Consider the following 16,265-nt stretch of genomic DNA (forward strand, 5'->3'; position numbering starts at 1 on the left):
TTTTCAAGCCGGCTCAATTGCTAAGGATGGGCGAGGATTGGGAGATATTCCCTCTGTGCTAGCAAGAGAGGCGCAAGGGGAAAAACCAGGCCAAGACAGGCTTTTAGTTCAGGCATCTAATAAGCTTTTCTGTTTGTCCAGGTTAGTCAGATGACGGATCCAAAGACTTGGTGGAGTCTAAGCATAAGGGGGACAGAATGTGGGAGTCCAAACCAACCAATCGGAAGTTCTGAACCCAGTTGTTTAGTCTGTTTCCCATAATTCCCTTCACCCCCGGAATCCCCATCTTGCAAGGTTGCAAAAGAACGGGGTAGTAATGTGAAAATATTTTAAGGCATTGTCTAGAGTTCCGGATTTGGGCTTCATGACCTTGAGCCAGTCGCTCTCTCTCAGCCTAACCTACCTCAAAGGGTTGTTGTAAGGGGGGAAAGGGTAATCACCCAAAGAAGGAAAGGGAGGATACACGTTATGCTGCAATACACCATGAGTAGCCGGGAAGATTTGCCTCACAGGAAATGCGGTAACAACTAGATCGGTTGGGTTTTAGAAGTCATGGAGGCTAGGTATTAGCTGCAGCCATGAGCCAGGGTACTTCCGTAGAACTTCCATGTGCAGAAGCAGTTAACCTCTGAATAGCAGACAATGGGGAAAATGGATCCTTTGATTGAGTGTGCAGTTCCCAGAGGTAATTCTCTGGCCATGGTTGGTCTGATCCAATAAAAGAGGGCCTACGTGTTTTGGTTCTGATGGGCCTCCCGTGTAACATCTCAGGACTTCGGAGCTCTGCTTCCATTCCTCACCCTGCCCTCTTCCCTGCTCTTGGGGTTGGAAGATCCTGGAGATTTGGGGGCGGAGTCTGGGGAGGGTAGAAGGAGGGTCCTCAGCAGTGTGCAAAGCCATGAAGTCCACCCTCCATGCAGCCATTTCCTCCAAGGAAAGTGATTCTCTGCCATCTAACCAGTTGTAATTCTGGGAAATCTCCAGGCCTTGCCTGGAGGTTGGGAAGCGCAGTTGGCAGTGACAGATAAACAAATCCTCATTCTGTTGGAACCCTAAAAGAACCGAAAGGCAGCTCTCCTACGCTAGCTTTCAGGAAATGACAGGATGGGCAGAGGTGGTCACCGTTTCTAGTCGGGCTGGACAGTTAGATTCTCTGTTGTTCGGGTAGAACATACACACAACACACAGTGTAAACTGGAATGGCCCCCGTTTCTTATACACAACCTTCAAACCACAGTGCAGCAGCCGCTCATGGTTTCTGTGTGGCATTGCCGGCTTATCTGGGAAATTCCCTAGAAATTTGGGAGTGGTCTGTGGAGGGGAAATCTTGGGAGGGATTTCTCCTCTCGAATCTGTGGTAGAGCATACAGTTTGCCTTTGGTAAATGGCATTTTCTCCGGGGGAAGCGATCACTTGGATGTAGTGGTTAAGACTGGTGGCCTCTACTCTGCAGAACTGGGTTTTGATTCCCCACTCCTCCACTTGCAGCCAGCTTGGTGACCTTGGGCTGGTCACAGTTCTGCTAGAGCTGCTCTTGCACACCAGTTCTCTCAGAGCTCTCTCAGCCTTACCTATCTCACAGCGTGTCTGTTGCGGGGAGAAGAGGGGAAGCTGATTGCTCCGCTTTGAGATCCCTTCTGGTACAGAAAAGCAGGGTTTGAAACCAACTCTTCTTCTACTCTGGAGATCGTTTGTGATTATTGGAGAAGTCCAGGTGCCACCTGGAGATTGGCAAACCTGGTGCTGTGATTTGGCAGGGACGCATTGGGGTGGAGTCTCTGGTTTATTTCTGTCAAATGGCCAGGAAAGGGTCAGATGCTGAGATTTGCAGCCTTCTGGCTAGGCAGGTAGCTGCTCAGAACCCCTTGCTGTGTGTTCTTGTGCATGATTACTGCAAGTCTGCCTGACCGGATTTAATGGGCCTCAGTCCCTGGAGAGAGCCAAGTTACACCACAAGCACACTACCATGTGCATCTTTTCACAGGTATTTTTTTCTTGGATCTTTCTCTAACGCAGCCTCCGAGGCCCCGAAATACTGGTGAAGATGGGGAAGAAGGGAGAGGAGAAGGGCCGGCCGGCTTCTCTTCTTCTGGCTGTTTTCCCACCCCCAAAGTGCACACTAATTGCTTTTCACCTCCTGGGGGGGAAAGATGCCGGAGCGTTCTTCCGTGGAGCAGAAAAGCAACGTGGCAGGGCAATTTCGAGAAGTATTCCCTCCTGTGCTTCCTCCGGAACGCATAGCCTGAGAGCCTGCCTTTGATTTTTGTGTTTTGAAAGGAAACCTTCGTTCCCTAAGATTTGCTCTGCTGCACAAAACAGGGGCTGCCCTTTGCCAAACCAGAGAAGACGGCTATTGAGCAGATAAATGCAGTTATCCGGCATAAGGACCCCCGCTTCTGATCGGGGTTCAGGAGACGAGAAGTGATGTGAAGCTTTCCCCTGTGCTGTTTTCCTAACCTAAAATGGCCCCAAGGAGCCAATATTTGCCTCACTGAGCATGCCTAAACGTTGAAGTCCTGTTAAGACCGCTGTCCCAAGCTGCTCCTTACGCATGGAACTCCCTCCCGGAATTGCTGAACCATCTGTCCCTCTTGTTCCAAAATGAAACACTGTCTAAATCTGTGCAATTGTATTTGCATAAGTTTTTCTTTCTTTCTTTCTTTCTTTCTTTCTTTCTTTCTTTCTTTCTTTCTTTCTTTCTTTCTTTCTTTCTTTCTTTCTTTCTTTCTTTCTTTCTTTCTTTCTTTCTTCCTTCCTTCCTTCCTTCCTTCCTTCCTTCCTTCCTTCCTTCCTTCCTTCCTTCCTTCCTTCCTTCCTTCTTCCCCCTTTCCTTCCTTCCTTCCTTCCTTCCTTCCTTCCTTCCTTCCTTCCTTCCTTCTTCACCCTTTCCTTCCTTCCTTCCTTCCTTCCTTCCTTCCTTCCTTCCTTCCTTCCTTCCTTCCTTCCTTCCTTCCTTCCTTCCTTCCTTCCTTCCTTCCTTCCTTCCTTCTCTCATGGCGTCATACAATCTTGTGAGCTAGCTGAAGGCTGCAAGAGATGAATGCAAGGTTGCCCCACGATCTTCACGGCAATGTTGTGTCTCCGGCTATTTGAGTATAAATTGTACATTTTCCAGAGCAGAGGCTTTTTTTCCTTGCTGCTTATGTAACTCTCTAAAGCATAAGATAAAATGAGATAAGAGGGGTGTGCTAAAGGAGGCGGAATCCAGGGTCAGATTTGGTTCTTCTGTCATTTAAAAAATGTTGTCCTGGTTCTTTAATTACAGGGTTTCAAGCAAGTCATTATGAAATCAATCTGATAGTCCTTTCCATTGGCTTCAAAGGGAAACCCGTTTCAATTGTGATTCCCCCACTGCAGTCAAGATGCCTGAACCTGAATCACTTATATTTTCTAAAAGTACATAAGAATGATCTGGTTTCTCATCATCACCCATCTTTCTCACTCTCTCAGATTTCCCTACTATTATTATGTGGTGGGAGAAGCCTTAAGCCTCTCTCGGTCTCCCCAATCTCTGCAGCCTAATTTGCCTGCCAGCGTATGCAAGCAAAGTTTTTGCCTCTATCCTTTCCAGAGTAGTGGGCTGCCTGTTATGAGAGCCTGTGTATCTCTCTCTGCTCCTCGTCTGCCCCCTGTGTCTGACAGATTTCCCAGGCTAGTTCAGTCTTTTCACATCTTAGAAGCTGAGCAGGATCAGCCCTGGTTAGTAATTGGGTGGAGGACCATCGAGGAAATCTAGGGTCGCGATGCAGAGGAATGTAATGCCAAAAATACCTCCATAAGTCTCTTACCTTGCAAACCCTACAGTGGTGACTTGATGGCACCTTCCATGTGCCCTCATGCACATACAGAGACACACATACAAGACACACAAGTCTTTGTAAAAGGCTGTCCCAAACCACTGAAACAGTGATGGGAAGTGGAAACGCTGTGCACAAAACATCAGTTGAGACCTTCTGTTTGGTATCAATACGGGCTAAGCATTCTGGCTGGTCTAAGTCCCTTTCAGGCACATCTGCTGAATCACTCTCCTGCACAACTCCTGGAAATGAAAGCAGATACCAAGGCACTGAAATAACAATTGGGCTGGAAGGTTTCCAATGGCTCCTACAGGTCAGAACTAATACTCTTCCCATTCAGAGCATTTACAAACCGGCATGGTTTAGGTTTGGATCTTGATTAACAAAGTCCCGACTATACTTCCCTATAAACTAGAGCTGTCATTTAAAAGTTAATTGCATGCATTTTAATGGTTTGATTAAATCTGCAGACATTTGCATAGAGAGAAAACAGTGTTGATGTTTTTGGATGAAATAGGCTTCTGTCAACATCTGGGAAGAGGCATGCCTTCCTGCGTGACAGAGGAAGAAGCCTACGAATGCCTCTTAGAATCCTAGAATCACAGAGTTGGAAGGGACCTCCTGGATCATCTAGTCCAACCCCCTCTACCATGCAGGACTCCCACAACCCTCTCACTCATCCACTGTCGCCTGCCACCCCCTTGAGCCTTCACAGAATCAGCCTCTCCGTCAGATGGCTCTCCAGCCTCTGTTTAAAAATTCCTAAGAAGTCCCCTGCCCATTATAGATTTGTAAGTCCTTGCGTTAAAAACAACCAACTTTCTCAAAATGCACTGCTCAGTGAGACAAGAAGGGCACCTCAAAGTCCCATTCCTTGATAAATCTGATTAACTGACTGAAATAAATGCCGTAAGCACCAGGATCCTTTCCCGGAAATGAACTGACATGATGGAGAGGACGGGTGACGGACGGAGCATCGAGCTCTGTTTAAAAGGAGATGAAAAGGCAGCTGTATGTCAGCTTGTGGCAAAACCTGGAGCTTTGTGACACCCGCGTCCCCCGCAACGTCGGGAGTTAGTGTCAGGCGCAGACAAAATATGCTAAACCCCTCATGTCTATTCATGACTCAGAGGGCACAGAAGTCTTTATAATAACTAACGCTGAGACATGCAAACATTTCCATCCCCAACTGGGTCGGGGACATTTGGGGCTCCTCCGCAAACACAGACTCACTGGTTTGGCAATATTCATTTATAAAAACCCCTGAGCACTTTTCCAGCCCGAATAGGGTGCTGCAATACAAAGCCAAAGCATGCTGCACACTCAAAGTTAAAACGCCCAAGCAAAAACAGGAGAAAAGCCCCTTGAAGTTTAGGCACGGGCGAAAGGACAGAGCAACAAATCCAAATCGCAGCTCGTAAAGGAGGACTAACTTGGGCAAAAGCCGACAAAAGACTGTGTATAAGACAGAAAAGATTTCAGGAGAGCTACTATCGATACAGGTAGTCTGTTGCTAACAGGCAAAGTACAGGAAGCATGCATGTTTTCTACAATTAGCAAATTCTAACCAGCAGCAACTGTTAAGGTCAGGAAAATAGTGCATATGTTGAGGGGGGGGGCAGTATCAAGAGTCAAGACTCCACCCCCCCAGTCCGTACAGCTGCTGTTTCCTAAGAGAAAAAAAATGCTCTGGAGATATCCCAGAAATCTGCCTTGTTTGGTCCCTTTGTGCTCAAAGAACAAAGACACAGAGTGTCACCTGATGAACTGAAGGTATGTGGCTGGAAGGGGCACAGAGCAGTGAAGGGGCTTCCACCAATAGGCAGGGCCCAGGTTGTGAGGGTGAAAACCACCATTTGAGGTTAGACCTGGAAATGTACCTAGAGCCAGGATACACAGGTTAAAGGTTGGCGTGAGCCATGTAGTGGTTAAGAGTGGCGGCTTCTAATCTGGTGAGCCAGGTTTGATTTCCCGTTCCTCCACATGCAGCCCGCCGGGTGACTTTGGTCCAGTCACAGTCCTGCTAGTGCTGTTCTCTCAGAGCTCTCTCAGCCCCACCTCCCTCACAAGGTGTCTGTTGTGGGGAGAGGAAGGGAAGGCGATTGTAAGCCACCTTGAGACTTTTTGGGAAGAGAAAAGTGTCACATAAGAACCAACTCTTCTTCTAATCAGATCTTCTACAGATTAGGGCCCTGTTGGGCTTATAAGATGGCGCTCTTCTGCCAGACGGTTTAATACCCTATGGGACTCCTCTCTTCTCTCTTTTCCTCCTCTCATTCCTCTGCTGGCACGTCCTACCCAGTTTTGCAGCCCAGATGGAGCTTTGTGGGGGAGGACGGGGCTTTGTTAGTTGCTAATAAATAATAATTTTAGTCATTTTAATCGATTGTTTTATCCTGTTGTTGTGAACTGCCTTGAAACTGTTCATGGAGAGGGGCAGTATATAAGCTGAACCAATAATCAATCAGTAAATTAATATTATATGTGTTTATTTATTATTATTATATGTATCACCCGCCCCCATCGGCACTTAACCACAGGCCCGGTGGAAGAGCTCGGTCTTACAGGCCCTATGGAACTGTGATAGTTGCGTTAGGGTCATGATCTTCTCAGGCAGCTTGTTCCACCAGGCCAAGGCTGAAATCAATGCTGGGTAACACGCAGCAAGGTCTGCCAACCTCCAGGTGGTGGCTGGAGGTCTTCTGGGATTACAGTTTATCTCCAGGTGACTGAGATCGGTTCACCTGGAGAAAAGGGCCAATTTGGAAGGTGGACTCTATGGCGTTGTACACCGTTGAAGTCCTTCCCCTCCCCAAACTCCACTCCCTGCAAGCTCCACCCTTAACATCTCCAGCTCTTTTACAATCCAGAACCGGCAACCCTAAACCCAACATAATGTGCATGGTTGTATTCCAAACGCAAAATAACTGTTACTTTCTGGCTCCCCATCTAAAGCGGATGTGAGTTTTTATCCTGACCACCGTCCAGATATATCCCATAAAAAGTAGATCAAGGAGCACGCCCAGAGAATTTAAAATTACTTCCTTTCCCCCCAAACATAATTCCATGGGCTAACCATGCTGGGTGGCCAAACTGTGGCTCTCCAGATGGCTATGGACTACAATTCCCATGAGCCCATGCAAGCTGGCAGGGTCTCATTGGAACTGTAGTCCATGGGTGTCTATAGAGCAGGGGTAGTCAAACTGCGGCCCTCCAGATGTCCATGGACTACAATTCCCAGGAGCCCCTGCCAGTGAATGCCATTAGATACAGGCAGAATTCAGCATTTTGGGACTCTGGTTACAAACAACCAAGCTCTGTTCCTGCAGCCTGTGAAGATGTCTTTGAAAGAGTGTGGGCTGTGACTGGGGGGGAAATCTCAGACTCCTGAGAGATAGTTTAGACAAACACTGAATAATGCTTTCTGTTCCGTGGCCGTTGTACCTTCCTTTCCCCCCACCTTTCTAGGAGATTATCTTTGTTTATTATTAGCATTTTCTCCCTGACTCAGTTGTGTGTATTCATGTGGCAGTAAATTCCAGTGAAATCAACAGGGATTACAACCCTTAAATAGATCAAGACGCTAGTCTGTCTGCCACCGTGGAAAAGAGCAAGAGCCCGGTGACACAGAAGCTCTTGCCGTGCCACGGATTCGGTTAGTCTTGACGGTGCTGTGCTTGACTTTTGCTCTTTCCTAACCCTCAAAGAGCCTCTTGTGGCGCAGGGTGGTAAGGCAGCCGACATGCTGTCTGAAGCTCTGGCCATGAGGCTGGGAGTTCGATCCCAGCAGCCGGCTCAAGGTTGACTCAGCTTTCCATCCTTCCGAGGTCGGTAAAATGAGTACCCAGCTTGCTGGGGGGTAAACGGTAATGACTGGGGAAGGCACTGGCAAACCACCCCGTATTGAGTCTGCCATGAAAACGCTGGAGGGCGTCACCCCAAGGGTCAGACATGACCCAGTGCTTGCACAGGGGATGCCTTTACCTTTACCTTTATCTCTGAAAATGCCAGCCATGGTTACTGGCGAAACGTCAGGAACAGAAACTACCAGACGATGTCCATTCAACCTGGAATATCCACAACAGCCAGGTGCCAAAAGAACACTAGAGGGCGTCACCCCAAGGGTCAGACATGACTCGGTGCTTGCACAGGGGATACCTTTACCTTTACTGCAACCCTCAAATAGGTAAAAGGCAGTGGTCGACGGCCAATGGTGCATCTTTGCCCATTCAGCAAACTTGTTCGAAGATCTCTTTTTCAACTTGTTTTTTTGTTTTGATCAGCAGGTCAGGTTTCGAGGAGGCACCAAGATAGATATTATCACCTGCTGCTGTCTGCTGATATATTTTTTTAAACATAGCAACAGGGGTGTGAAGCTGCCAACCTTACACGTGCCGGGTTATTTCGGCATTCCTTAGTGGCACTTCCCGCCCCCCCCCCCACAAATATTATGCATGCTCCAGCAAAATTAGAAGTGTCGATGTGAGGCAAACATCTGGCTGTGTGTAAATTTGGAATGATTAAAAAAAAATGCATCGGTGCACAGGTATACCTAAACCTGCCCCTGTGCAAAGAAGAGCCCATTGGTCATGGAAAAAGGTAATATCTGTCTAGATTCACAGTCTCTCCATCAAGCTACCTTGGCTTGTGGGCTTGTCGAGTTGGTTATTGTTTGCTGAAACCTAATTAATGAAAGATTGCAGCTAGTTTTCTGTTAGAAAACGGATTAATCACTACCACACTGCTGTGAAATACTGGCTGGTCCCAATCCTTCAATTTGTGACATTAACCCGAGAGACTGGAGGACTACATAGACAGATTTTTCTGACTGTTTGGGACTTGAAATTCAGAACAAGGGGGAAAGCTGCCTGCCTGGTTGTGTCCATCTCTGATTCATAGAATCATAGAATTGTAGAATCATAGAGATGGATGGGGCCTCCAGGGTCATCTAGTCCAACCCCTGCACAATGCAGGAACTCACACCTGATTTGGGGGAGTCTAATAATGGCTATGGTGAACCGCAGCAAAAAAAAAAACCCAGTTCCTCATTTGCAGTTGTGTTTTTAATGTGAGAGGCAGAGTCGACCTAACAGACGGTGTGTGGAAGGCAAACGTATTTGTGGACTGATTATATAGAATGGAATTTTGTATTTATTCATTATATTTATTTACCGCTCTCCCTTCCGGCTCAGGGCGGCTTACATTATAACTCTCGTATGGTACATTGCAAGAAACATTTAGTATAGAACTTATACAACAGGAAAAAAACTTGCCAAACAGTGTAATAAACGACAGTACTCAATAACAGCGGTAACAAACAGTGTGATACAACAACAGGACTCAGTAACAAACAACAGTTTGATCTGTCTACACTGTGGTCTGATTTCTGTTTGCGTATATTACGGGGCTCCTGGTTTGTGGTTAGCGGCTTGCTCACTGCTTGTGGCCAAATGCCTGGTGGAAGAGCTCCTTTTTGCAGGCCCTGTGGAATTGTTTTAGCTCCAGCAGGGGCCTGATGTTCTCCAGGAGCTCATTCCACCAGGTGGAGGCGAAGACTGAGAAAGCCACGGCTTTAGTCATTGACAGACGAGGGATCACTTGGTGTAGTGGTATTGGTGTAGGAGTGCGGATTTCTGATCTGGCGAGGCAGGTTTGATTCCCTGCTCCCCTACATACAGCCAGCTGGGTGACGTTGGGCTCATCACAGCCCTGATAAAGCTGTTCTGACAGAGCAGGAATATCAGGGCTCTTGCAGCCTCCCTTCCCTCACAGGGTGTCTGTTGTGGGGAGAGGGAAGGGAAGGCGAATGTAAGCTGCTCTGAGACTCCTTCAGGTAGAGAAAAGTGGCATAGAAGAATCAACTCTTCTTCTTCTTCTTCTCTTTCCCTATCTACCTTTGCAGGCTGGCTGTTGAGAGGAAAAAAGGGAGGCGGGAAGAACATACGCTGAAAGAACTTTAAAAAGGCATTCTAGGGCCTCCCAGTTGGGAAATTCTTGGATATTTGGGAGTAGAGCCTGGAGAAGGACCTAAATATAATACCATACCAGGGCTGGCCAAAGTGTGGCCCTCCAGACATCCATGAACTACAATCTCCATGAGCCATTGCCATGTGCTAGCAGGGGCTCATGGGAATTGTAGTCCATGGACCTCTAGAGAGCCACGGTTTGGCCACTCTGCCATCAAATCTACCCTCCAAAGGCGGCATTTTTCTCCAGAGGAACTGATCTTTACAATAGGGAGATCCATTTTAACTCTGGGAGATCTCCCAAGGCCACCTTCCATTGGAACAATGATTCACTAGGGAAAAAATCCAAGGGCCACCCAGAAAACTGGAGCCTACGTACGCTCCTGAGATTTTCCTCTTTTTTTCTCCTCCATGGGGGGAAAAGTGGCAGCTGTCAAATGCCCGCCGGTCGCCATACAGCTGTGAGAGGAAGAGACAGAGGCATTGACAGGAAAAGGGGGTGGGGGGAGAAGAGAGCTGGCAGCTGAGGCCCCATATCTTCTCCCATCTCCTTTCTGCTCTTCACAGAAGGATGGCTTTAAAGCTTCTAATTCTAGGTTACATCCCAGCATCCGTCCTGGCCACCTCCTGCTCCTTCTTTGTCCGTGAGGTTTAGAAGCTGCAAAACCATCGCGTGGCTTTGATCCATCTTTGTAATACCATGGGGTGTGGAAACAGCAAAGGCATAAGCCAGAATCTCTAGCATGGGGAAGGGGGGGGGGGAGAAACGAGACTGGAGATAAATGCTAGTCAAGAAATAACCAAGCTAAGAAATCAAACCTTCTTTCCTCCCCCAAGTGAGTGTGGGATTGACGCTTTCAGGGTCTCCCTTCCCTCTGCTCCTCCTCAAACATCTGTCAGACCAGAGAATCGAGCTCTATCCACCCCCATCTTCTTAAAATATCTCTAGAGAATCTCTGGGCTGATTTTTTTTCCCCCGAGGGGGGGGGGAGAGGGGGTTGAATTCCCTGTGGTAAGATTGACTCTCTTGGAGCCCACAGTAAACCCCAGGGCATATCTACTGAAGACTATTGATTCTGCTGTAGCCCATATTTACGCTAGACTTGTGTACCGGCCGTCGGGTTATTTGTGTATCATTAAGAAGAGTTATTCAGGGTTTTTAAAAAATTATTCCTCGAGTAGAATATCTTCTACCTGGCTACTACCTGCGCCACCATCTCCCTCCCCCCAAATTAATATTGGAGTCACCCTCCACTATCACGCTCGAAAACGGTTGCGTTTCCCGGGTGTGTAGGGGCAAATTAGATGTTGTGGTGACCCAATCCATATGAGTCATGCTGTACACTTAGAAAGTGTGTGTGTGTGTGTGGGGGGGGGGGTTTACAACCCAGCATTGGGAGGGGGTGGGGAACCTCTCCCTCCTTCCTTGTCCTGCCCAAATTGCTTCCCCACAGCTGCTTTTCTCGTGACAAGGATTACTCAGAATCTTGGAGAGAGAGACACAGCTGGGTGTAAAACAGGGGCTTTATCGTGGGGTGGGGTGGGGTGTGGGGGAGACTTCAGCTCCTCTTCCTGTCCGCCCCTGTTGTGCTTTAAATTTGTGCTATTTCTTTAGCACCTTGTTATCCAACCCTCCTTCCAACATTATCCTGCTTTGTTTTGTTAGAACAACCCTGCAAGGAAAGTTAGACTGAGGGAGGGGCTAATGGTCCAGAGTCACCCAAAGTGGCCCGGCCAAGTGGGCCTTTGAACCCTGGTACCCAAATACTACCTGGACAACTTGAGCCAGCGCCCAGTGCAGGTCACCACTTCAGGGCTACCTCACTAGATGGAGGTTATAAAATTTCCAGGGCCGGGAGCTCCCCCTCAGCCAATTTACAGAGGGAAGAGTGATACCATAGTGGAGGAAGACATGTCCCCTCAGGCTGAAAAAATTGTCCCTCCCTCTTGGAGGGTATTCTTCGTCCCTTAAGGACCTTGCCATGATTCCAGTCAGAGTAAATCATGGGGGAATACTTTACCAGACATGTTTCTATTCTAAAATCAAGCTGTTATTCTTTAAATGGGAACCTTCATATCTCAAACTTGTGCCTGTGGAGTTGTTGTTGTTGTTGTTGTTGTTGTTGTTATTATTATTATTATTATTATTATTATTATTGTGGTCTGGGCAAATCTCATGGAGGGCTAAACAGTGCCTGAGGAAGGATGATATAGCAGCTGGCTATTCTTCTGGCTCTATCTCTGCCCCACCGTCAAGTCACAGAAAACATCACAATGTCAGGTTTTCAAAGGAAGTGACAAACAGAGGTGGCTTTTCCTTGCTTGTCTCTGAGTAGCAACTCCTTGTAAGCCGCTTTGAGACTCCTTCGGGTAGAGAAAAGCGGCATATAAGAACCAACTCTTTTTCTTCTATCAGAGGACTAAAGAGGGCCAACTCTGCTTAGCTTTTGAGATCTGATGAGATCTGGCTGACTTGGACCTTTATTTTATAGGTCTTTGATTTTAAACACATAAAGCTAAGATCAACCCTTTTAGTTTGCCCTTACCAGTGAGATAATTACTCGCCCTCAGAAGAGCCTCTTCTCATGCACCTGCATGAGTCTCCGTTCTGGGTGACTTCCTTTGACAGCAACTCATTCGGTTGCATCTCTACACCAGGAGTCATTTGGATGATCCCAGTGCCCTAGCGAGAGTACCAGCTACATCAGAAACTGGATCAAAAGAAGTAGGGCATCATACAGAGATACAATTGCCAGCCTCCATTGTTCAGCCTTTCTAATCCATATTTTATACTGGGTCCTGGGAGTCCTGGCTCCAATACTCATTTAATGCGACCTAGTGCTCAGCCATAATTGCAATCAGGGTAATAAAATGATGGATTTTTACCCCCCCCATCCAATGTTTGCTAATCGGTGGAGTGGGGATTTTAATCCACTTTAGTGATTGTGTGAGTGGAACAAGAGGATGGTGGTTATTCCAGACACATTAATCCAGAGTATGTGGACGTTATTCAAAAGGTGATAAAGCAGAGAAATAAGAATTACAGTCTTAACCCTTAGCTATTATTGCTTTCCATGCAGATCTGGTTTCCCCACCCCGGTTCCCTCTAGTCTTGTGAAAGTTGTTTATTAAGGTCGCATAAAAGAAATTTGCTAGCTCAGTGCTCTTTAAGCTGGCATCCCACGCTTCGTGTGAGCTAACAACCTGTTTCTTTTCTCTTTTTCCCATGCAGGGGGATTGGAAAACAGGGCCTTCAGTGTTTAGGTAAGAGCTTTCTTCAGATTTTCCTCTTTGGGGCAGGCTCTCTTTTTTGTTATTAGCGAACCCCACGCTGTGAAAGAATAATAATTTTCATAGCCCTCCGCATTTACATCGCAATTCAGGGTGTTGTTTACATCCCTGTTCTTGTGGCAAGCTTCATGACAACCTTGTAAGGTTGGTTGGTCTTATTGTTCCTAGCAGCTTGTAGATTATGGGGAGTTCTCAGAGGGGAAGCAGTTTAATGCCATGGCTAAGGCAAGTTTCAGATGGCAGGCATCATGCTCCGTAAACCCAGTACATTAGTCACCACGATGCATCATCTAAAAATGAATTTGAGGTAGTGCAGGACTAGCAAAGGAAAACTAATTTTATATTAAAAAGGAGGTGGAGAGGAAAGGTCAGGTTTACCTAAAAGCCACTCCATGCATCCCATATGGGGATTGCACTTAGTAACTCAATGTTTGTGCGAAAGGCTATACTCTGCATATGCTCAGAAGCACTCTCCAACTAACTGGCGACAATTAAGGGGGTAAAGTCTATCGATAAGGATGAGAATCCTAGGTAGAATATCCTGTGGGTGCTTGTGGTTTTTGTGCAGTTGCTTCCCAACAGGTGGGGATTCAGCAGGTTTAGCTTTCTCCCTGGCAGGAGATGGGTCAACTGCACCAGTGGAATTTCTGCCTGTCATGTGACTTTTAAAGCTACACAGCCCCTGGGGAGGAACGGAAGAGAGCTGTATTGTTAAGCTGCTTCTGGCCCTCTTTGGGGAGTACGGTGGGTTTTCAAGATCCAAATAAATAAAATCAATAAAAAGATGGCAACTAACTGAGAACGAGGACTCAGTGGGTTCACCCCCCACTCCCTTGTGTCAGGACTCCTGGGCGGCCAACTGACCAAGAAACAATCAGCTTTTGCCTGCTCCTGTGCCTTTTAAAGAAACTGGTAATGCAAACTACATTAGACTAAGCTTTCTGGCAAGGAAATAAACACAGCCAACTAGTAACTGCTGTCCCAGGGCCCATTTACAAGGGCTGGTTCACAAAGTTGGCCACCTTAGAGAAGAATTACTACTCATCGGCTACAGCAGGGGTGGCTGGGGTGGAGGTCAGGCCTCTTGGGTCCCTAGGAGGAAAGCTGGGTTGTCCAAGGGGGCTGGGATGGATCGTTTCTAATTTCCCTAATTCCCTTCTTAATCAGGCAGTTCACACAATCGGCCCTTGAGCCACGTTTATTGTCTCGCTGAACTAGATTCTTCCATCTATTTTAGGGCTGTGAAATCTCTCTCTCCTTCCCCTTGCATCTTGCATACACTTCAGCCTCTTCCGCTACCCGTGTACCTGGCACATCCTTCCAAATTTACCTTCTCTTTTGCACTTGCTCCCGTCTGACCTGATCTCCCCCTCCCCAGCTTATTCCCATAGCCCATGTGAAGACATGCTGAGTGTGGCTGTTACACACGTGCTGGTTAATAGAGATGCATTTTTGCACCGGGGCTGCCCTGTCGCATCCTACTTCTCTCGGTTTCGAGTGTGTGTCGAGGGGGACAGGTTTGATTGACCTCAGGTTCCTAATAGAAGTCCCTTATATGTTCGGAGATGTATGTTTCCTTTTTACATTTTGTGTATTCCAATAGGAAATACTAATGGAATATCGACTTGTACTGCTGCAAGAAGCATTTTCTTCCACTATGATGAACCCAAATGAGTATCTAATACCAGAATTCCCAGCCAGGGCTCCTCTGTGAGAGCTCCCCAGGGGCTCCTCGGCCTTTCCCGTATATCCTGCCTTAATGGACTCAGTTACTAGAGCAGGGATCCAGCCGCTTCCTGCCTAAAAAAGGGGGCGGAGCCTGAACACATTCCTGCCTCAACCTGCCTCCTTTCTCTCTCCCCCCAGTCCTCCTTGGGCGTGGCAGGGAGGTGTGGCCAGCTGACATCACATCCGGCCTAGTTCCGGGATGCCTCAAGGCCTGAAAAATATTCCAGGCGCTCCTCTACAGTCAAAAAGTTGGAAAAGGCTGTTCTAATAAATAAAACAGCTATCTGGATTCCCCCTCCTATAGGACCCCTCCTAAAATGTGACACTTAATTCTCCTATGGAAATCTATGCCTGTATGAAATTGCAATTTATAAAAAGTCTCTGACAAGCCAGCTTGGTGTAGCGGTTAAGAACGGCGGTTTCTACTCTGGCAAGCTCAGTTTGATCCCCCGCTCCTCCACGTGCAGCCGGCTGGGTGACCTTGGGCTAGTCCCAGTCCTGATAGTTCTGTTCTCACGGAGCAGTCCTGTCAGAACTCTCTCAGTCCCACCTACTTCACAGGGTGTCTGTTGTGGGAAGAGGAAGGGAAGGCGATTGGAAGCTGCTTGGAGACTCCTTAGAATATGGAAAAAAACAGGGTGCAAAACCCAACTCTTCTTCTTCTTCTTTCTCTTTGCAGCGATATTCTCTCTCTCTCCGTCTGTCTCACACAAACACACGTGCAGTGTAGTCCCATGTTTTCTCCACTTCTTTCCAAAAAACCCTCTTAGATTCCGTTTCCCATCGCTGGGCAACTGGCAAGGCCAGGGTCTCCCCCTCCCTCCCCCCCTCCCAACTTTATTACATTCTGGGAAACACATCCTCAGTGATCTGTGTCCAGACCTGCTGGTTGCTAAGAAACCGCAATACCGGCTGCCATAGAGATCGCTAAGCAACCCCCCCTCCCTCTCGCCGGTTCCATCAACACCTGCCAATCAACGGCTGTCCCAGTTCATATTCACCTGTTCCCACTGTGCTTCCCTCCACCCTGAGCATTCCTGCCTCCACCCCCACGGCATGCTCTAACTTTCGAGGCTCCTCTTCTTTCCTAGGGTACCCAGGAGCCCTGTTTCCCAGCATGCTCTGCTGTCTCCAAGTGGGCTGCACGTCCCTCCCGTCCAGGTGCTGGAAAAAGTCTCCAACACACACACACACACACACACACACACACCATTGCCCTCCCATGAGATTTCCCTTGTGCCTGCTGGACAATAGCTCCCCAAGAGGTAAAGGCTCAGTTGGCAGATCTGTTGCCATAGGAACCCCGAGACATTTCCAGAAGTGCCTGAGCATGGGGGAGAGAATGGGCACTTGTTGGGGTGCCAACTGGCCAGGAACAACAACAACAACAACGCCGAAACCTTCCTTGGCCTGCTGTCGTGTCCCTGCAAACGTAGTCAACAGGATCTTTTGGCTGCATGGAGTTAAACAAGAGCTGTCGACC

At 47.7% G+C, this 16,265-nt stretch overlaps 1 protein-coding gene across 2 annotated transcripts in view; it reads left to right on the forward strand.

The window, feature by feature from the left end:
• The window catches only part of PRKCG (protein kinase C gamma), a 41,348-nt gene that overhangs the window by 2,739 nt on the left and 22,344 nt on the right, over nt 1–16,265 (forward strand). For both annotated transcript variants that reach the window (XM_077313948.1, XM_077313949.1), the window contains exon 2: nt 12,996–13,027. In XM_077313948.1, coding sequence (XP_077170063.1) covers nt 12,996–13,027 — 32 coding nt within the window. The remainder of the gene's footprint in view (nt 1–12,995; nt 13,028–16,265) is intronic.

This window comes from Paroedura picta, chromosome 16, assembly GCF_049243985.1.
Source record: "Paroedura picta isolate Pp20150507F chromosome 16, Ppicta_v3.0, whole genome shotgun sequence".
Lineage (NCBI taxonomy): Eukaryota > Metazoa > Chordata > Lepidosauria > Squamata > Gekkonidae > Paroedura > Paroedura picta.